The sequence below is a fragment of the Aethalodelphis obliquidens genome, unplaced genomic scaffold, assembly GCF_003676395.1.
Source record: "Aethalodelphis obliquidens isolate GAN/ISIS:26980383/991018 unplaced genomic scaffold, ASM367639v1 scaffold111, whole genome shotgun sequence".
Lineage (NCBI taxonomy): Eukaryota > Metazoa > Chordata > Mammalia > Artiodactyla > Delphinidae > Aethalodelphis > Aethalodelphis obliquidens.
The window spans coordinates 1,752,537-1,773,913 of NW_020838055.1; the positions used below are offsets into that span (position 1 = coordinate 1,752,537).

Below are 21,377 nucleotides of genomic sequence, written 5' to 3' on the forward strand. Positions count from 1 at the left end.
TACCTGTCATCTGGCCTTTTTGTTCCCCGCTCATAGGCGGAAGAAGGTGGTGAGAGGGAGCCCCTTCGTTTCCTTTTCTCTTTATTTTGAGTTTGTTTGTCTGGGTCTCTCTCTCTTGACCTGTTAGGAGTCTTTGGGGCAACTGTTTGATCTCTGAAGCCAACAGCATCCCTTCCTCGTTCGGTTACTAGGGGAAAAGGTTTTTAAAAAAATTTACTTGGTAGACTTTTCTCCATCATGATAGTATACCAACTGTATAATAAAATTTCTATCCAACAAACAGATCTATGGACTCCTCCTTCATATACCCAGTCCCAAATTTGGACGAGACATAAGGTCTTATATGCTTGTGTGCTCTACTTCCTAAAAGTCTCTTCCATGACTGCCCTTTTCTACCTTTTCCCACCAAAGTCTCAGTCCAAGCTTTCATCATTTCTAACTAGTTCTGTGGAACACATGCATGCAAAATGTTTCTGATACCTTTAGTAAGGCAGTCTGCTTGTCAGTTCAAAATGTAAAAGCCTTCCCCTGCCCTTATAACTCTACATATTTACAACTGGTAGAAAAACAGCCTGGCATGCTAAACATAAAAACCTCAATAGAAAAATCTCTTTAATTAAAAAAAAAATTAGACAACTTTTTATGAACTACAATTTCAAAAGAAAAATATTTCAAACACAGGTGAAACAGGTGGTAACTCAGTAAGTTATCAAAACCAGAGAGCTACATCTTCAAAAAAAGAACGCCAGCTTCCTATTCAAAGATGGAAGCTGGGGGCTTCCCTGATGGCGCAGTGGTTAAGAATCCACCTGCCAATGCAGGGGACACGGGTTTGAGCCCTGGTCTGGGAGGATCCCCCATGCCGCAGAGCAACTAAGCCCGTGCACCACAACTACTGAGCCTGCGCTCTAGAACTCGCAAGCCACAACTATTGAAGCCTGTGTACCTAGAGCCCGTGCTCCGCAACAAGAGAAGCCACCACAGTGAGAAGCCCGCACACGGCAACGAAGAGTAGCCCCTGCTCACCACAACTAGAGAAAGCCCGTGCACAGCTACAAAGACCCAACGCAGCCAAAAATAAAATAAATTAAAAAAAAAAAAAGATGGAAGCTAACCTTCTTCACTCAGTCTCTTTACCTAGAATGGTTCTCACCCAATTCCATTGCCACTGCTCCCAAAAGCTGCCCTAAGTACTACTTTTCACTGATCACACCACCTAGTCTTTCATTTTCCTAAGTAGTCTAGATCCCACCAATGAACATTTCAATATAAACTGACTAGTATTATATGCTGTTGCTTTGTGTATGTTAGTACTGTTACCTACTAATCATATTGCTCTCTTCATAAGGAGAGAATTTCTTATAAAATATCTCTCATAGCGCAAAGCGGATTCTTGATAAACATTGTTTTTTCTTTTCTCATCTCAGAAAAATGTGCTATCAGTTGTTTTTTCCCCCAGCAGTAGGATCAGGTTTACATATACCATTCTCACAGTTCTTTTAGCTGGCCAAAAACTCCATTTATTTACAAAAAAGTTACTAATCTACAGCCATGTATGAGTATTTGTCAGTGAGAAGCTAACAGAACTAACTCATCTAATACCACATGCTGGCAGAAAATACCATACAATTAAAACAACTGTTCAGCTCAGAAGGTATTAGCACAACATCTTTTTGTGAAGTATTATTATCTAGTTTCATCTGGATCTGCCCATGACTCTCTATTTCCTCCTTCAAACCCAGGTTCCTTACCCTGGTGTTAATTTCCTTAAAATGTGGCTATTTCTTCACTATATATTGGTAAAACAAGAAAAGGAATCATACCAACAGTATATTCTGACTCTGCATCTTAGAATATGTGAGGCAGAGAAATCATCTTATATATTCAGGCTGATTTTCTCATATTTTAAAACGTGGATAAAGCTAGACTGCATATTTCCCAAAGTATTTCACAATCCTTATGAATTTTAAAAGTTCTAAGCTTTTTAATCGCTTGACATTGAGTAGTAACATAGCAAGTCAGGTTTGCATTATAAGCATTTCTCTAATCTAAAAGCCTGATACTGAGATGGAGGCGGGGTTCCCCACATGTGAGGATGAGACTGAAGTTGGCACACAAAAGGCTGCTCCCTGAAAAGATTATAATTGTCCACTACAGACCATGTCCTGCTTCTCTCAGAGGGCCATACCAGACTAGATATTTACAAAACAATGGTGGCAGGGTGGGGTGGGAGGACCTTCATAGGTATTGAAACTTCGCCTGTCTTGCTAATGTTTTCAACTCAGTGGGCCCAGAGAAGCCAGCCTCTGATGATCAACTCTATAGTGGTGCTGCTGATACTGCCAACCAGTACTACTCAATCCAGCTTTCTTTCTTATGGGAAGAAATCTTTGCAGCCCTAAGTAGGATGTCTGGCTATGAAGAGACTAAACCAGTAGAACTAAAAATATCCAAAAGATACAAAAGTGATGTAAAGGATACTTTACAGGGCTTTAACCAATAAGATTATTTAACCAATAAGATTTAAGATTACAAAATGTTCTTCATGCCAAAAATAAAGAAAAAGACCAAAAACATGATCACACTGGCTCCTTTACTCTATTTATACTGGGTCACTGCTGGAGGGGCACAAGAGACTAACAAGAGCCACCATAATTTATACCATTGCTTTAATCTCTAAAGTATGTTGGAAACACAGCTAAGTGGTAAAGCCCAGAAACCATACTGCAATGGTCTCCCTATTATCTGTTCTGTAATAATGATTCTTAACCTTGTGAGGGGTCACTGATTCCTTGAGAATCTGATGAAAGTTTTGAATTTTCCCCAGTAAAATGAACGTATACCAAGGACTTTGCATATAAACATCTACAGGTAAAAACTTACACACACCTAAGGAGTATAGGTTTAAGAATGTCTGCTCTAGGGCTTCCCTGGTGGCGCAGTGGTTGAGAGTCCACCTGCCGATGCAGGGGACATGGGTTCATGCCCTGGTCCGGGAAGATCCCACATGCTGCGGAGCGGCTAGGCCCGTGAGCCACGCTGCTGAGCCTGCGCGTCCAGAGCCTGTGCTCCGCGAGGCCACAACAGTGAGAGGCCCGCGTACCGCCAAAAAAAAAAAAAAAAAAAAGAATGTCTGCTCTAGAGGAAGAAATGAATGGAAGAAAAGCTACTAGAAGGCCATGACTTCAAGGAAAGAAACAACACAGGGAGTATAAAGGGACATCTCCTTTGACAAAAAATCACTAAGAATAAAAATGCACAGATCCACCTCCTAGAGCAATGAAAATAAAAATAAAAATTAACAAATGGGACCTAATTCAACTTAAAAGCTTTTGCACAGCAAAGGAAACTACAAAGAAGATGAAAAGACAACCCTCAGAATGGGAGAAAATATTTGCAAACAAAGTGATAGATAAGGGATTAATCTCCAAAATATACAAACAGCTTGTGCAGCTCAGTATCAAAAAAACAAACAACCCAAACAAAACATGGGTGGAAAATCTAAACAGACATTTCTCCAAAGAAGACATACAGATGGCCAAAAGGCACATGAAAAGATACTCAACATCACTAATTATGAGAAAAATGCAAATCAAACTACAATGAGGTATCACCTTACACTGGTCAGAATGGCCATCATCAAAAAATCTACAAACAATAAACGCTACAGAGGGTGTGGAGAAAAGGGAACCCTGCTACACTGCTGGTGGAACTGTAAACTGGTATAGCCCCTATGGAGAACAGTACTATGGAGGTTCCTTAAAAAACTAAAAATAGAGCTACCATATGATCCAGCAATCCCACTCATGGGCATATATCCAGAGACAACTGTGATTTGAAAAGATACATGCACCCCAATGTTCACTGCAGTACTATTTACAAGAGCCAGGACAGGGAAGCAACCTAAATGTCCATCAACAGAGGAATGGATAAAGAAGATATGGTACATATATACAATGGAATATTAGCCATAAAAAAGAATGAAATAATGCCATTTGCAGTAACATGATAGACCTAGAGATTGTCATACTGAGTGAAGTCAGACAGAGAAAGACAAATATCATATGTATCACTTATGTGTGGAATCTAAAAAAATGGTACAAATGAACTTATTTACAAAACAGAGAGTCACATATGTAGAAAATAAACTTATGGTTACCAGAGGGGAAGGAAGGGAAGGATAAATTGAGAAATTGGGATTGACATATACACACTACTATACATAAAACAGATAACTAATAAGGGCCTACTGTATAGCACAGGGAACTCTACTCAATACACTGTAATGGCCTATATGTGAAAAGAATCTAAAAAAGAGTGGATATATGTATATGTATAACTGATTCACTTTGCAGTACACCTGAAACTAACACAACATTGTAAGTCAACTGTACTCCAAGAAAATTGTTTTAAAAACACGTTTTCAAACTTATACCAAAAATATTTCATTTACCTAATGACATATTATCTGGTTCCAAAAACACAATAAACTTATCAGTTACATCTGCATATTTCTAAAAGAATATTCGTAAAGTCATGTGCACAAAGTATCTCTGAATACCTACTTGTGCTCTCCTTTTCAGTTTGACTTTTCTTTGGAATTCGATATACCTCCTGCAAAAAATAAACCAAAAGAAAAGTTATCAGTGTGGAATGGAAGTGGTGATTGCTTTGAAGCTGAATGATTTCACATGGCAACAAAGAAATGGGGAGGAACAATCTGGTATTTAATTATTCTCCAAAATTTTACCTATGTTTGGCTTTAAATAAAAATAGATCCTGGTCCCTTAAAAAACAAGTAAAAACATATAGCACAAATACATATTTATTTCTAAACGTCTACCAGGCTTGTATGACCTCATTAGCCAAGTAGCAGACTAAGTAACTAAGACATTTTATTTCTGGCAGGAATACACCTCCTGATAATCTTAATTTCTATATGCCTTCTGCACATAAAATGAAGTCATATATAGTTCATTTACTGAGAGTATGCATATGAACAAGTCAAACATCTCACTTGCCATCCCTACTTAAGGGAAGAAAAGGTTAGTAATACCTCAGCTATATAAACACACTTCAGAAAAATTACATGTGTAAACACAATTCCTGCTATTCAGCGTATTTTTCTATAAATACAAAATCAACTTGGCTAATGGCCAAATCTACTTTTATACTGCTGTTATTTTAAAAAAGGAAAGTTTTGGATCATTGTTGCTCTTCAAATACTATCTAATACTTTATCAAAATTGTTCTTGAGAAATATAAACTACGTTTTTAAGCCTTGAGGTACCTTTTCTTGCTGTATGAATCTAAAGCCTAGCAACAATTCTGTTCCCTGACAATCTCTCACTGTTCTAAGTCCATCAAGTAGCTCTTGGGCACATACTTCCTTATCCAGTCACCTTGTTAAGTGGGCAAATGGCAAACCCACACATTCTCAATGGTACATCATATAAAACCCTTCCTTCAGAGTAATCTCATAATACTGACCACACCTATATGACCTGGTAATCCCATTTTTTAGGAAATGTACTCCAAGAAAAATCTTTCCACACGATTTTTGGTTCTAGCAGCATTTGTGGAAAACGAAATAACCCACATGTCACACAACTGAGGAAAGTTCAAGATGTAATATTCACCTGCCAGTAAAAATGCCAATGTGGACTTTACAGACGCAGGGCAATCTGTATGAATGCATTATCTTATTTGAATTTCAAAACAACCCTATGAGGTTGCTATCTCCATTTTACAAATGGGAAAACTTACTTAAAAAGTTTAGCAACCTGCCCAAGGTTATGATGCCTTTTATCATCTGTACCAGATGACACAGTGGCATTATTCTGGGAAGGAGTACCATTTTGGGGATTTATCCACAAATGTAGGTAACATCCACTATCCCCCTAGCCTTTTCTAAGTAGAACTTCCACTACAGCTGGGATTCTCAATGCTGGCTGCAGAATTAAACCACTCCAGGCAACTTTTATAGATACACTATCCAAAACAAATTGAATCTAAAATTCTGGGAATGGGTCCCAGGCACCTGTATTTTTTAGAAGTTCCCCAGATGATTCTGATGTCCAGAGAAAGTGGACATCACTGAATTACTGGCTTCTCTTAACAGCCCTCACTCATTCCTTCCTCACAAGGGAGAATTTGAGAGAAAGAACTATGTATGTCTGTCCTCAGTTCAGAGCCATCTGGGCTCTTTCTCCTCTTGGGCTGCTTCTGCCTGTAGAGAGGATACATTCTAATCTATTCCTCTGAGGGATGCCTGGAGTTGTCTAATTCAATGTCTACCTGTGGGTATGAATCAGGGATAAAGAGAGGAAGGACTTAACACTTTTAGCTCTGACTTCTCTATCCACCTCTTGGAGGGGTTAACAAACTCAGGAAAAAGAAGGCCACTTATCAGCACCTACCCACATTATAGGGAAAAACAGGTATTCTGCTAATTTTAAAAGTTTGAAAATGACTGTTGCATTAGGTACTCTGTAAACCTAGGCACTCCAAAAGAGTTCATTCATGAAGGGTTCTCAGAACAGATATATCGAGGATGATATCTGAGTCAACTAAGAATTACACAATTTTAACTCAGTTTCTTTTGCAGAAGGTCTCAGCATTACAGGTATTCATTACAAACATTTATAGCAATTTATTACAGACCTCAAGTTTGGGGCCCATTCTATGGTGGTGGTTAATATACCGAGGAAATGCTTCTCAAAGATACATTCTTAATTCCATTCAAAAGTTTAGAGCAACTGCTAACTAGAAAATGCATTCTGATCACTGAGTTGTACACATGAAACTAATATTGTATGTCAAACATACTTCAATTTTAAAAAAAGGATTCAGGGACTTCCCTGGTGGTCCAATGGGTAAGACTCTGAGTTCCCAATGCAGGGGGCCCGGGTTCAATCCCTGGTTGGGGAACTAGAGCCTGCATGCATGCCACAACTAAGAAGTTCGCACACCGCAAGGAAGATCCAGTGCAGCCAAAATAAATAAATAAAAATTTTAAGTATTCTGATGTTCACAAAATGGCTGATTACTACTGATTAGTGACGAAGAGCTACTGACTATTAGAGTATGCCTAACACTATGGGGAAGTTCTATCAACATGCACCTAAGCACTTGGAATTACTAACTTCCTCCTCTTCATATTGTCAAAGCTGTATACAAAATTTAAGCTGGAAACTAAGATTATCTACTTTGAGGCCCTGAAATGCAACAGAATCTTTCCAAAGTCCCACAACAACAAAAAGTAAGAAGGAAGCAGCCCTATAAAGATTACTGTAACATTTCTTAGGATCATTCTGTCTTGTGAATAAACAGCAATAGTGTTAGCCTACATGATATGAAAATCTGTTTGGAATAATGTCACACCCGCATGGCACAGAATCCATTGCTGAAACTGCTATCTGAGTTGCCTTCATTCACACTAATCCTTTATCTAAATGGGAGATTAAAAAAATTAAATTAGAGGATAAGAGTCAGAAGTCCTACATCTCCTAACAGGTAGCCAGAAAGCAGGGAGAGAGAAAACTGAGGGTAAGAAAGTATTAAAAAGAAAAAAAAAAGAAAACAAAATTTTTTAGAACTGACATATTAAGTCACCAGATAGAGAGGGCTCAGAGCACCTCCCACAACAAAGGAGTCGAAATAGTATCAAAATAGCAACACTGTAAGCTGGAAAATGATACAATGACATCTTGAACATTTTGAAGGAAAATCTATTTCCAAATGGTAATTATATGATTTGCCAAACAAGAATAGAATAAAGGTATTTTTCAGAGTTATAAGGTCTCAAAATTTTGTCTACCAGAAGAGAATGTTAAAGACACTCCAATGTGGAGGGCCTAAAATTCAAGATTCTAGATTGTGTGAAATACATCTCATAAATTGTCTACAGTGTACATTGCACCATACTAGGTACAATAATTTATAAGACCTAACAATAATTCCTGACAGAGTGATGGAAAATCTTTCGAAAGTTACTGTAAATGAATTACCCAGCATTTAGATGATATAGGCATAGATTAATAAATATATGTACATAAATTCAACAATGGGGCATTCAAAATAGATCAAGTGTCCAAGCTCTACTTCTGTGCAAATAACTAGGCGGTGGTGGCTATTTAAAATAACACCTGCAAAAGATCCGAAGATGTCATTCTAACCTGTCAGAATTTCAAAAAAAGTTGTCTTCCAACAATACTGTCCCTAACTGAAAAGTTTAGTTATCTAGAAAGTGTTTTTAAAGCAACTGTTATAATTAGCAATATAATTTTTTTACAAAAGGGGTACATGTTTTGACTATGGGTTACTTGAAAAATGATGAAGATATTAACAGAAATGTACACCAAAGACGAAGAATTAGCTTATAAAACAAGATTATGAGCTGGAGTCTGAAGGGCAAGTGGAGGAGAAAGCCAAGAGAAGCCTGAAGGGACTTCCCTGGTGGTGCAGTGGTTAAGAGTCCGCCTGCCAATTCAGGGGACACAGGTTCAAGCCCTGGTCCGGGAAGACCCCACATGACACAGAGCAACTAAGCCCGTGTGCCACAACTACTGAGCCTGCGCTCTAGAGCCCGCAAGCCACATGTACTGAACCCACGTGTCACAACTAGTGAAGCCCGTGCACCTAGAGCCCGTGCTCTGCAACAAGAGAAGCCACCACAATGGGAAGCCCGCACACTGTAACAAAGAGTAGCCCCTGCTCACCACAAGTAGACAAAGCCCATGCACAGCAACGAAGACCCAATGCAGCCAAAAATAAATAAGTAAATAAATTTATTTTTTAAAAAAAGGAGAGAGAAAGCCGAAAATATAGACCTAAAATTCAGGAAATAGGCTAAAGCAAGAGATCCACAATCTGGGAAAACCTTAAGAAAACAATCGATGTATAGTGTTACTGTCAGAGATTGCCAAGAGAGGAGGTACATAGAGAAAAACAGACTGACTTGAAGGAAAATGAAATTAAAAGGTGGAAAGTCTTTATACCTGATTCATACTGTAAGTTTTCCATTTCTTAATAAACACCTGCCAGCAATCTCACTTCTGGGTATGTATCCAAACAAAATGAAAAGCAGATCTCAAAGAGATGCCTGACTCCCATGTTCACTGCAGCATTATTCACAATAGCCAAAATACAGAAATAACCTAAGTGTCCATCAAGAGATGAATGGATAGAGAAGCTATGGTATATGTATACAATGGATATCATTCAATCAGGAGAAAGAAGGGCACCTTGCCACTTGTGACATGGATAGACCCTGAGGGTATTATGCTAAATGAAATAAGACAGAGAAAGACAAACACTGTACAATATCACTTATTATATGTAATCCAAAATAGCTGAACTCATAGAAACAGAGACTAAAACAGGGGTGAAGGGAGGTAGAGTTAGAAACTTGGTCAGTTACAAACTTCCAATTATAAGATGAGTAAGTTCCGGGGATCTAATGTACAGCATAGTGATACAGTTAATAATACTGTACTATATACTTGAAAGTTGCCAAGAGAATAGATCTTTAATATTCTCCCCGAAAAAAAGAAATGGTAATAATGCAGGTGTTAGCTAACACTATGGTGGTAACCAGTTTGCAATATATATGTGTATCAAATCAACAGGTGTACACGTTAACCTTACACAATGTTAAATGTCAGTTATATCACAATAAAGCTGGGGAGAAAAGAAAGGAATGTAGATACTAAAACAAAGGACCATTTTAACTCGAGAAATATTATATAGCTATGAGTTTGATGTTTTTGTCTTTATTGTATGTGAATCATGATTCCCCAAAAGCAGTTAGATTATATTTAAAGTACAGTAAATAGATTCTGAGTAAACGGATTCTCTTATGGAAAAAAAAAGTTTACTTTTAATTATACAGTTTTTATACTACCCATTTTTAGTTAAAAAAACAAACAACACTTGAAAAAGTTACCTACTGCTAACAGGTCACACTAAATCGGTCTAAACTGGGATGTTTTCTTCCAACAGTCTCAAAAAGTACTCATTGGAAGTTTGTTGGCAAAGTACTCCAGCACATTTTTAACACATCTCAAATGATACAGAATAGACTCAAATAGAATAGACTCAAATAGAATAGACTGTAGAAAAAAACAGGATTAAAACAAAATTACAAAACAATACTTTTTCTGGAAAGTGTAAAAATTTAACACTGATGTAGACTGTTCTTTAGCTAAACAAGACTTTGAGAACAAAATAATTTACAATGAGAGTATAATTTTTTACCTTTTATTATATACAGATCAGATTATATATTGTGTAATAACAGATTTACTTTTTACAACTAAGACTATTTTTCCTTGTTATTAGCAAGTACAGATAAAATTGTGTAGTGTATGTGTCAAACAAATCTTTATTCCTAAATGACAGCAAGACTAAGAACAAAAAAGAGAAAGAGACTCTGAGCAAGGTGCCATTTTTACAGCTGGAAGAGGAGATAAAAAGCAGGAAGGGACAGAAAGAAAATGTGAAAGCAAAGTTATGCGATATGGAGGCTAGAAGTTAAAGTGCCAACTCCAGGTAAAAGGAATTCTAGGAGAGAAGGAACTTTTTTGAGAAATAATGAAGAGTTTTCCAGAATTAAAGAAACATAAAATACCTTTCATTAAAAAGGCAAAGAGCATCAAATAAGAAACAAAGACTATGACCTAGCAATTCTGCATCTATGTTTATCCATCCGTCCCCCGCCCAATTTCATATTGGCTCATACAACAATATGTAGAAAATGATATCCATACAATGGAGTATTATTCAGCTATAAAGTGTAATTAACTACTGATACATACTACAACATGGATAAAGCCTGAAAACACTATGCTAAGTAAAAGCAGCCAGACACAAAAAGCCACAGATTTCATGATTCCATTTATCCTCATTATTCAGAGATCCTGTATCTGCAAATTCACCAACTCACTAACATTAATTTGTAATCCCAAAATCAATACATGAGACAAAACTTCACCAACTCTCCCCCCCAAAAGATGAGTCAATTGTTGATATTTTTTGGTATACTTTTTCCAAATAATTAACTGATAACATGATGCAACATTCTTTTCCCAGGAGTATCTCAGAATCTTTTCATTACTTTTTCTGAAAATGCTTCTAGTACACTAGTGGTCTTATATATTTCCTTTCCAACTTCTTCAATATTATTTTTACTGACTTTATGAAATCAGTGCATTTTTACTTCACAATAGGTCTGCCAACTTTTATAACAGTGAGACTGGCTGAAAAAGAAAACCCATTGGACAATGATACATGCTGATGTTAACTGAGAAGGGACCTTTGAATAAGAATTTTTTTAAGTGTTCAGTTCACTAATGTTTTTTGTCATAATTTTTGTTTCTCTAAGCAATTTTGAAACTGAAGATACTGAGAATACTATATACGTGTGTATATGTATATATGAATGTTTATGTATTTAGTTACATGTGAGAGATAAGCTTCTCCAAGATAACTGAATGTATTAGAAGATTTTTTAAAACCCTACTTTAAACCCCATTTAAAAAAAATCCTTCTTCCCAGGATTTTCAGGTATTTGTGAAGTTTCAGGGTTAGAAGCAAAGAAACCAAATATTTATGTGAATTTACTGAACACTGAAAATCTAGAAAAAGAGGTAAGAACTTAGAGAAATAAAATGATAATAAATAAATAAACTTGGGAATTCCCTGTCAGTCCAGTGGTTAAGACTTGGCACTTTCACTGCCATGCCCTGGGTTCAATCCCTGGTGGGGGAACTAAGATCTCGCAAGCTGTACGGTGCAGCCAAAAAATGACAACAGAAAAAACTAAGCTCATCTGGTTCCCATTGAAACCGTATGGCTTACAGACAAATCATCTTGGAAAATACATGGTTAAATCAATTCTGTTAGTCATTTAGGCTAAGGATATTAAAACACTTATATCTGGGTAATATCAGACTGTAAAGAAACCTGATTCACAATTCCACACACCAGTGCAGGGGTCAGCAAACTACGCCCTGAAGTCTGACCTGCAGCCTGGTTCTTTAAGTGCCCCTTCAACCCCAGCTAAGAATGGTTTTTTACATTTTTAAAGTGAGGGAGAAAAGGAGAGGGAAGAGGAAAAAGGAAGGGGAAGAAAAGGGCAGAAAGAAGGGAAGAAGAAGAAGGGTGGAAGAGACTGAGGCCTCACAGTCACATTTTAAATTTAAGTATTTTAATATTTACTATCTGACCTTTTACAGAAAAAAACTGCCAACCCTTGATCTAGAGAAATAAAAGCACATCTTTGGGTAATATATGACTGTCTTGGAACCTGATTCATAATTCTATATACTAGCATAAAGATTTTAAAGATCCATTTTCTTGATTAACAACAACAAAATTTTAAAAATGAACATACAACATATAACTTCAATGTCTATGGCCCTATACCACTCTAAGGTTAAAAAGAAAAAAAAGAAAAAGAAAGAAAGAAAGAAATTACTGGGCAAATACTGATAAGTAAATACCCTAGGCTCCTTTTCCCTCAGCATAATTCTGTGAAATGCTTTCAGTGGTAATGGTTCTATAACCCAGATTTAGCTTCCTTTAATAGAAGGAAGAACTGTACCTCGATCATCATACCCCTGTAAAGTGTTAAGAGTCTATGATTTTATCTCATAAATTGTATTACAAAAAGTGGGAGTAGGGGTATCTCCATTAGGTCACAGAGGTCCTGAGATTTGACTGGAAAAATAACTTAGAAGATAATACACATGTCTGGAAGTTTCATAAAATCACACACATGAGAGGGGCGGAGGAAGGGAGAGTAAGGGGAAGAGGGAGTAGAATAATTTTATTTATTCTTTTAAACCCTTGAATAAACACTCTAACTTCAGACAGCTGGGCTCCCAACAAACAAAAGATAATAAGATCCAATTTCAGTTTTCAGCCACTCAGAAAAATGGGCAAAGGATATGGACGTAGTTCTTACAATAGGAAATATAAACGTAAATATATTTAATACTTCATGTATAAGAGAAATGCAAATTAAAACTATAATAATATTCCATTTTTGCCTATCCGTCTGACCAACATAAAGTTAGACAACACCTGTGTTGGCCAGGGTGTAGTGAAACAGGCACTCTTACACATAAACATTGCTGATGAGAGTTAAACTGGTACAACTATGAAGAGAGATTTGGCAGTACCTATCAAAATTACAAATAACACAGACTATGACTCAGATACACAACTTTTAGTAATTTATCCAACATGTATATCCCACATATGTGAATATGTTCAAAAAGTTACTTGCTGCTAAGCTAATGAAAGGAATCAACCTAAATGGCCGAAATAGAAGACTGATTAATGTATGATTATGATAAACTGATTATGGTATATTTATACAATAAAATACTATGCAGTTATGAAAAATAAATTCTTCATAAACTGGTATGAAATAATCTTTACAATATATTAAGTAAAAAGGAGCTAAACAGTGGTGCCAGCTTTGTAAAAAAGGCAAAATATACACATATAGTATGCACAAATTATCCCTAGAACGCTCACAACAAACTAGTTGTATTGGTTGCCTCCAGGGAACAGGACACAGGACAGGGTTAGGAGTGAAATGTTGCCTTTTGAATTTTGTCGTGTGCAGGAATGGTCTATTTTAAAAATTAAAAGAAAAGGTAACATGCCTCAGAAGCAGCCCTAGACACAGTACCAAAAGACTTCTGTGCATTGTGATTGCATTCAAGGTACAGAATGAGGGGCTGTAAAGTCTCAGGCAAAGGCCTAAGGAACATGGGGATCCCCAAGGCAACTTCTAAATGCTGCTATTTAGCAAGTACCATACCTTAAAAAGCTTTCCTAGTTCACTGACATTGTTTAATTTTTATTTTTAAAGGAAGGCATCCAGGGCACTGGTAATATTCCATTTCTCTCTCTTTTTTAAAAATAAATGTATTTATTTATTTTTGGCCGCACTGGGTCTTCGTTGCTGTGCCCAGGCTTTCTCTAGTTGCAGCAAGTGGGGGCTACTTTTCGTCATGGTGTGTGGGCTTCTCATTGCGGTGGCTTCCCTTGTTGTGGAGCACGGGCTCCAGGCGTGTGGGCTTCAGAAGTTGTGGCACGTGGGCTCAGTAGTTGTGGCTTGAGGGCTCCAGAGTGCAGGCTCAGTAGTTGTGGCGCACGGGCTTCGTTGTTCTGCAGCAAGTGGGATCTTCCCAGACCAGGGCTCGAACCCGTCTCCCCTGCATTTGTGGGTAGATTCTTAACCACTGAGCTACCAGGGGAGTCTCTGCCGTTCAGTTTAAACTTGTTCCCCGAACTTCCTCCTTCTCTAGCCTTACCCACCTTGACTCTAATTCAAAAAATCTACCTTAACAACACTCAGTTTTATTCAACACGCATCTAAAATGTGCCGGGCTTCCACTAGTACTGAAGCACAAGGTGAACACCTGACACATGAGCCTGCTTTCAAGGCCTCCCCAGCCCAGTAGTAAAACATGTGTGTAGAAAAATTAAAGTTTTATGCTGGTAAGTAATCACTGAAGAATAATCAAGGTCATGATGATTAAATGTTTCTCAAATTTCAGATTTCTGTTTTCTAAGCAAGTTAATTCCAAATCTAAGATTTTCTTTTACACTTTCAAATTTACCTCCTCTATAATTTTTCTAATTAAAACTTAAAAATCACCACAGCCCTCCAAGAGACTTCACTGAAGTTATATGTTGCACTAGTCAATACAACACTGCAGCTAAGACCATCCAGCAAACACTTTTTGGACCACAATTTGTTCTTTTCCCAACCCACATATATATACACCCCTGTTTGAGAAACTGCTCATATTTGTGGACCCTTGCCCCAGAAAACCCCACAGTTTTATATATGATTTCAAGCATTCTGAAAATCCCTTGAAATTCAATCATGGATCACAGGTTGATCTCTGCAGCATTAAGGAAAAAAAGATACTTGAACAAAACACTAAAATGATAATTTCTATGATTTAAGAACGAATTTGAACTTATTACAGTTATTAAAACAGAAACAGATTGAGAGAAGTCTGAAAAGTATTCAGCAAAGATACATAATTGCATGAACTGTCTAGCAAGGACGTAGCAATCACTATTTGCTGGATCAGAAAAAGGAATGGAAAGAACATAGGATTTAAATCAGAAGATAATTTTCAGCTATGTCATTTAAAGTTAAGTTACAAACTCATGGGCCTGTTTGTTTCCCTTTTACAGCTGATACAAACACCACCACTTACTCTGCAGGGTTGTAAAGATTACATGACACTCATTCAAGTATTTTCTGACCACCTATCAAATAAAATATACACATTATGGATTCAAGAAGAATCAGGACTTCCCTGGTGGTTCAGTGGTTAAGACTCCGTGCTTACACTGCAAGGGGCATGGGTTCGGTCCCTGGTCAGCGAAGACGCCACATGCCATGGTGTGCAGCCAAAAAATTAAAATATAAATTAAAAAAAAAATAGCAGCAGTGTGGTACCATGGAAAAAGAAGGACCTTCTTCACTTCATCATTCAAATATTTATGAAGTGCCAAACTACATAGTACGCTCTCACTGTGCCCTGGGGAGACTCAAGTGACCAAGACAGACACAGTCTCTGCCTCTGCACAATGTACAATTATGAAATGTTATCTGCTATGATTGGAAAGGATGTTATGGGAGCATATAGAAAAGGCAGAATACTCTGTCTTGGAGGAACAGGAATGGTTTTCAGGGGAAAGGATGAAACTTAAATGAGAAGAGACATCTAAACAAAAGAAAGTCTTCTCAGAAACAAGTCAATGAGAGAGAGAGAGAGAGAGAGAGAGAGAGAGAGAGAGCGCGGGAGAGAGAGAGAGAGAGTGTGTGTGTGTGTGTGTGAACATTAGTAGCACTGTCCCACTGGTAGGCCAGAAACTCTTGAGGTGAAAATGCATACATAAATAAGGACCAGATTATGCCATGGTATGCAAGCCTTGTTAAGAGAAATGGATTTAACTAAACAATGTAATGAGGAACCATTTAAAAGTTTTAAATAGGACTTTGACATGAACAGATGTATATTTCCAAAAAGATCACTCTGGATACACTGTAGGGGTCACAGAGTAGTCATTCACTATTATTAAGTGATAACTTATTATAACCATTACTAAAAAGATACCATGATGAAAGTAACTCTTACTACCAACGATTAAGGAATGGTCTCTGCCCTTGAAGATCTCATGGTCCTGTGAGGAGAAACAAGCATCTAAGCAAGTAATTTTAATAACCTGTTAAGACTGCTACCACTGTATAGAAATACAGAAAAAGGAATGATGGATTAGAAAATCACCATTTGTTAACAATCATAGTTGTACAAGATTCAGGCAAATTCACTGGATGGCTGACTTTCACAAAAAAGAGTATTTATTATCTCCAAAGGTGCTCCTATATTATACTCTTTAATTATAAAGGGGAAAATAGTAACTTTACATTGGAGAAACCTGGCAGACACCAACTTAACCAAGTGACTGAAGTTGACAATGCCAGTAATGGGATAAACGAACATTCCAAACAGAACTTCAGACAAACCCAAATTGAGGAATATTCTAAAAAATTTAAAAATATTCAAAAATGTGACGTTTATAAAAGCCAAAGACTGAGGAACTAACTATTCCAGATTAAAGGATACTAAAGAGATACAACTCAATTTAACGCTTGATCTCAGGTTAGATTCTGGATCAGAAATTTTCTTTTTTCTATAGAGGACATTATGGGCACAACTGGCAAAATCTGAATGAGGTCTGTTTAACAGATTAATAGTATTGTGTCACTGTAATTTGCTGATTTTGATAAGTACACTGAAGTCATAAAGAATGTCCTTGTTTTTAGGAAATACACACTAAAAATATCTAGGCGCAGTGGGCATGATATCTGTGACTTATTCTTTAAAAGTTAAAAAGAAATTAAGAGAAAATGTTAAGGTAAATTTGGTAAAATGTTAACACTGGGGAATCTGGATGAAAGGTTTAGAGGAATTTTTACTGTTTTTAACATACATCTGTCACTGGATGTGTATTACGTGAAGAATACATAAGAACAGTATTCTTGCAGTTTTCCTGTTAAGTCTGAAATTACATCAAAATCAAAAGTTAAGAACATTAAGAAGGAAAATTTATATATTTTCATTATGGTTATATATAAAACTAGATTATACCAACTTATCTGTACTCTACAAGTCTCTTAAGTTTCTGACTAACTTGATCATGGTCCTGAGGGAAGAATGACATTCCTTACAGGTGTCTTCTAGCCCAGTAATTCTATAATGTATATACTCTCCCACTTCTCAGATAGTCCAATATCCAAATCACTTAAAGTAACTTTTCCTAAACAGAGTCAAGACTTCTTTTTTTTTTTTTAAAGTAACTTCATGGGGTATGGAAACATGGTCATCATGTCTCTAGGGAAACAGAATTAAGAGCTCACCCAGGGCTTCCCTGGTGGCGCAGTGGTTGGGAGTCCACCTGCCGATGCGGGGGACACGGGTTCGTGCCCCGGTCCGGGAGGATCCCACATGCTGCGGAGCGGCTAGGCCCGTGAGCCATGGCCGCTGAGCCTGCGCGTCCGGAGCCTGTGCTCCGCAACGGGAGAGGCCAGCCACAACAGTGAGAGGCCCACGTACCGCAAAAAACAAAACAAAACAAAACAAAAAAGAGCTCACCCAAAAGAATAAAGTGTCAAAATGACTTCATTCAAAATCAGAATGTTTAGAGCAGCCAGATTCTGTACTTTATCATTTAGATTAGGTGTTGGCAAACTTTTTCTGTAAAGGACAAAGCAATAAATATTTTAGGCTTTGTTGGCCATCCAGTCTGATGCAACTACTCAACTCTACCAGTGCAGTGCAAAAGCAGCCACAGACGTATGTAAATGAACGAACTTGGCTGGGCTCCCCCCAAAACTTCATTTACGAAAAAAGGCAGCAGGGCAGATTAGGCCACCCCATAATTTAGATGAAAGTATTATCTGATAATAAAGAAACCAGGCTACTAATAAGTTTTAGACCATGTTTGCCTTTTATCAAATGAGATTCTTATTACAAAAATTCAATGTAGTGGTACCTAAAATAGTGCTCTTTGGGGGCAATTCTGTATTTTAAACAAAAGGGTGAGTAATACTGATCCTTTTGGATACAGAATAATGTCTACTAAGGATTTTGAAATTTATTACAGAAATTCAGGGCACATCATATCATGTTGAAATGTTGCATAGCAGATTTCACATATTAGTTAGGAACCGAAATTCCAAGCAGTGACTCAAAACTTGTTTTATTTTTTTTTGACCACGCAGCTTTTGGGATCTTAGTGCCCGACCAGGGATTGAACCCAGGTCCCCAGCAGTGGAAGCATGGAGTCCTAACCACTGGACCGCCAGGGAGTTTCCCCAGACTCAAAACTTTTCAGTTGGGTAACTCTCTGAATTATTTAAAACTTCTGTAGAGTTCAATGCTTAACTTTCTAGGAAAATAATATGTTTAATTAAAGATAATGTCTTGAGATAAAGATGAAAAAGATAATAAGGATGGTTCTTAAGAAAAGTCCAACTTATCACATGTACAAAATGTCCCTAAATCATCTAATCCAGATGTAACTATAACTACTCAGACTTCACTATAAGGAGACACACATCCTGTAACCTAAGTGTTTATAAGAGAGGCTCTGGAATCACTAGCCATCACAATCTCTCAGCTGTTTAACTGCAACTGAAACTGCCAAATTCATGGGAACCTTACCTCTTCTTCTCATGATCCAAATGAAGATTTTCCAGTCAAGTTTATAATTAATCATCACTTATAACCAGCTGTTTTGCCCTGTGAAGTGTTGGGTATATTTTCAGCATGAGGGGTGATGTACAGTAATTCCTTTTACAAACAGAAATATATGCACATGTCCCTGCTGAAAATGTAGCCCAGTTAATTTGCATGTGAAAATGAATACACGCTCATGTGTAGCAATGTGCTAAGTGATGTTTCTTGTTGAGGTCTACTTTAGGAGTCAAAAATGTGTAAGCCTTGTGGAGCCAAGGCAGTGGTCCTGTGTATAGAGGTATAGAAAAAGTAGCTCACTTAATCCTTTCTCGCCAGGAGTCGGGATTTTCCCAGAACGACATCCATTGTCGGCAATGGACGCACCAAAATAACGCCGGTGCCAGTGAGTTAACCACCTCTGTCCTCTTTTCACCTATTATATTTTTCATGCATCATCCAACTTCCCAACCATCTTCCTGTTTTCTTCACAGAATGCACGCTAGGTTCTTGTTTTTCTTCAGCACGAAGTTGAAAATGGAGTTGAGAAAAGGAGACACATGGTCAGCTGGTGATGTTAACAAGCTCCTTGCTGCCCTGAGAAGCTAGATGGAAATGGTTCAAGTTACAAGGGGGATCATCATCAGATCTGGGAGGACAAAGAGTAATTCATGAAGCTTCATTCCCTTCCCTCCCACCCTCTTTCATTTACTGATGATCCCTATAGTCTGCCTTCACAGCAAAATCAAGATTAAGAAATCTGAAGCAACCTCTTTCAGTTCTTCACTCCATCCAGTATGTAGAAAGGACAAGTGGAACACATGTCCAGCAATGTTACAGTGGCCCAGGAAGGTCAGGGAAGCTTGGAGTGGCTAACATAACCACAATCTTAGATCAATGCTTTTTAGTATAATCTTGAAATTAACATCAGCAACTAACACATGCTTGGCAACAGGTGCTTAATAAAAGTTGGTTGAATAACACATTTTCTTTTCTGCCAACATCTACTTGAACACACAGGTGGAAGTCAGACAGAAGTAGTTAACTCTTTCAATGCCGGGAATAGGATGGATATATAGTAATCACATCAAGTCAAGGTGTTTCTCTAAAACATGTTCAAATTATGGGTTCCCTAGCTGAAGTATATTTTTTAAGGACAACTATAACCGGTTTTGAAATTAGAACCATGGTGAATGTTAATTAGAATGATAGATGAATTAAGAACCCTAGCACCAATGCATAACAAAACATCACAGTTCAGGCAAGCAAAAACATTTCTCAGTAATGCAATTCTAGATGGGTAATGATTCCAGAGCAAACTATAAAGTTTGAGGAAGGAGGATTTTATTTAATAACTTCCTTGATGCTAAGAATTGGGATAAATCCAAAGTATGAACGTTAAGAAGAATATATTTTAGGTACAAATAAAATTTTAAACCTCAAGTCAAGAGGATCATCAGTCTACATAGTACTGTGCAACCACTTTGATCTTTCAGATAGGAGTGAAGAGGACAAGCAAGGGAAGAAATAATTGTGTAGGACTCAAAAACATTTATGTCTGGAGTGTGAGTTTAAAGTACCAGTTATATCTAATTGAGTTAAGGATATTCCAGAGAATAATTTATATCATTACAATTATAATTAAAAAAACTACCATACAGAGAAACAAAAACATTTACTTATTCCAGATTTCAAGAAGAGACAGGTTTTTAAGAAATTAAGATGATTATGTCTTTTTTTTTTTTTTTTTAAATTACGTCAACCAGAGCCTTCTCAGGCAAAAGTGAACTACTAGGTCTACAACCCCCCTCTCTATAAAACTATGTCTGTAAGGCCTTTTCTACCTTCACCTGAGTGCCTGTCTCCATTTCCACCTTCCTTACTGAGCCAATCATAGTACAGGCTCTACTAGCAGTCTCCAAACACAAGAGGGACTTCGTCCAGGGACTCCTGTGCCCTCACAAAGCAGGCCTTAAATAAAGGTTCACACAAATGACTGTCCCAGCAGCTCTTTCAATTAATTGCAACTCCAGTTCCTGCATTCACATGTTGTGTCATAAACAGATTTACTCTGAATCTTTCCTTTTATATTTATAAAAAGGTCAGATTTCAAATAATAAGGCTGAGTTTATGCTGAACTGTAGGTGATCAAAGAGTAGCATGAGTAAGAGCTCAAATGGGTAAATGAGAGCTGAAACCACACCATACTTAAAGAAGGGTCTCAACACAGTAAATTACAAATGCAAAAATAAGCACAGTGCACAACCAACCAACTACACTCATTCTGCTCAGTATAAGGATAGTTCCCTATGGGTCAAATGGTAGGATATAATGGGTGAGCTTTGTAGTCATAATTGGGAACAGAGAAGACTCAGGTGTCCATTTTGCTGCAAATCTGTATTCTTGGTTTATCTGGTTGCTTCACCTCTGGCGCAAGAAAGGAGGAACAGAAAAACAGAGGCTAGGTAGTAACCTGTTCCCACAGGGTCCTCAAGACCTGGATCCCAGGATCCCACTTACAATCAGAATTTGCCACATCTCTCCTAGGCTCATCCTGTTATTCACTTCTGTGTTTATCCAAGACCCAGACTGGGTTCT

At 37.4% G+C, this 21,377-nt stretch overlaps 1 protein-coding gene across 7 annotated transcripts in view; it reads right to left on the bottom strand.

Moving 5' to 3' along the window:
- The window catches only part of SETD2 (SET domain containing 2, histone lysine methyltransferase), a 113,442-nt gene that overhangs the window by 30,862 nt on the left and 61,203 nt on the right, over positions 1–21,377 (bottom strand). For 4 of the 7 annotated variants that reach the window (XM_027096974.1, XM_027096973.1, XM_027096972.1 and 1 more), the window contains 2 exons: positions 4,566–4,614; positions 4–187 (listed from right to left, as the gene is read on the bottom strand). In XM_027096974.1, the coding sequence (XP_026952775.1) occupies positions 4–187; positions 4,566–4,614 (233 nt within the window). Of the gene's footprint in view, positions 1–3; positions 188–4,565; positions 4,615–19,166; positions 19,385–21,377 lie in introns of those variants that run through there. The other 3 variants (XR_003430830.1, XR_003430828.1, XR_003430829.1) reach the window with 3 other exon arrangements.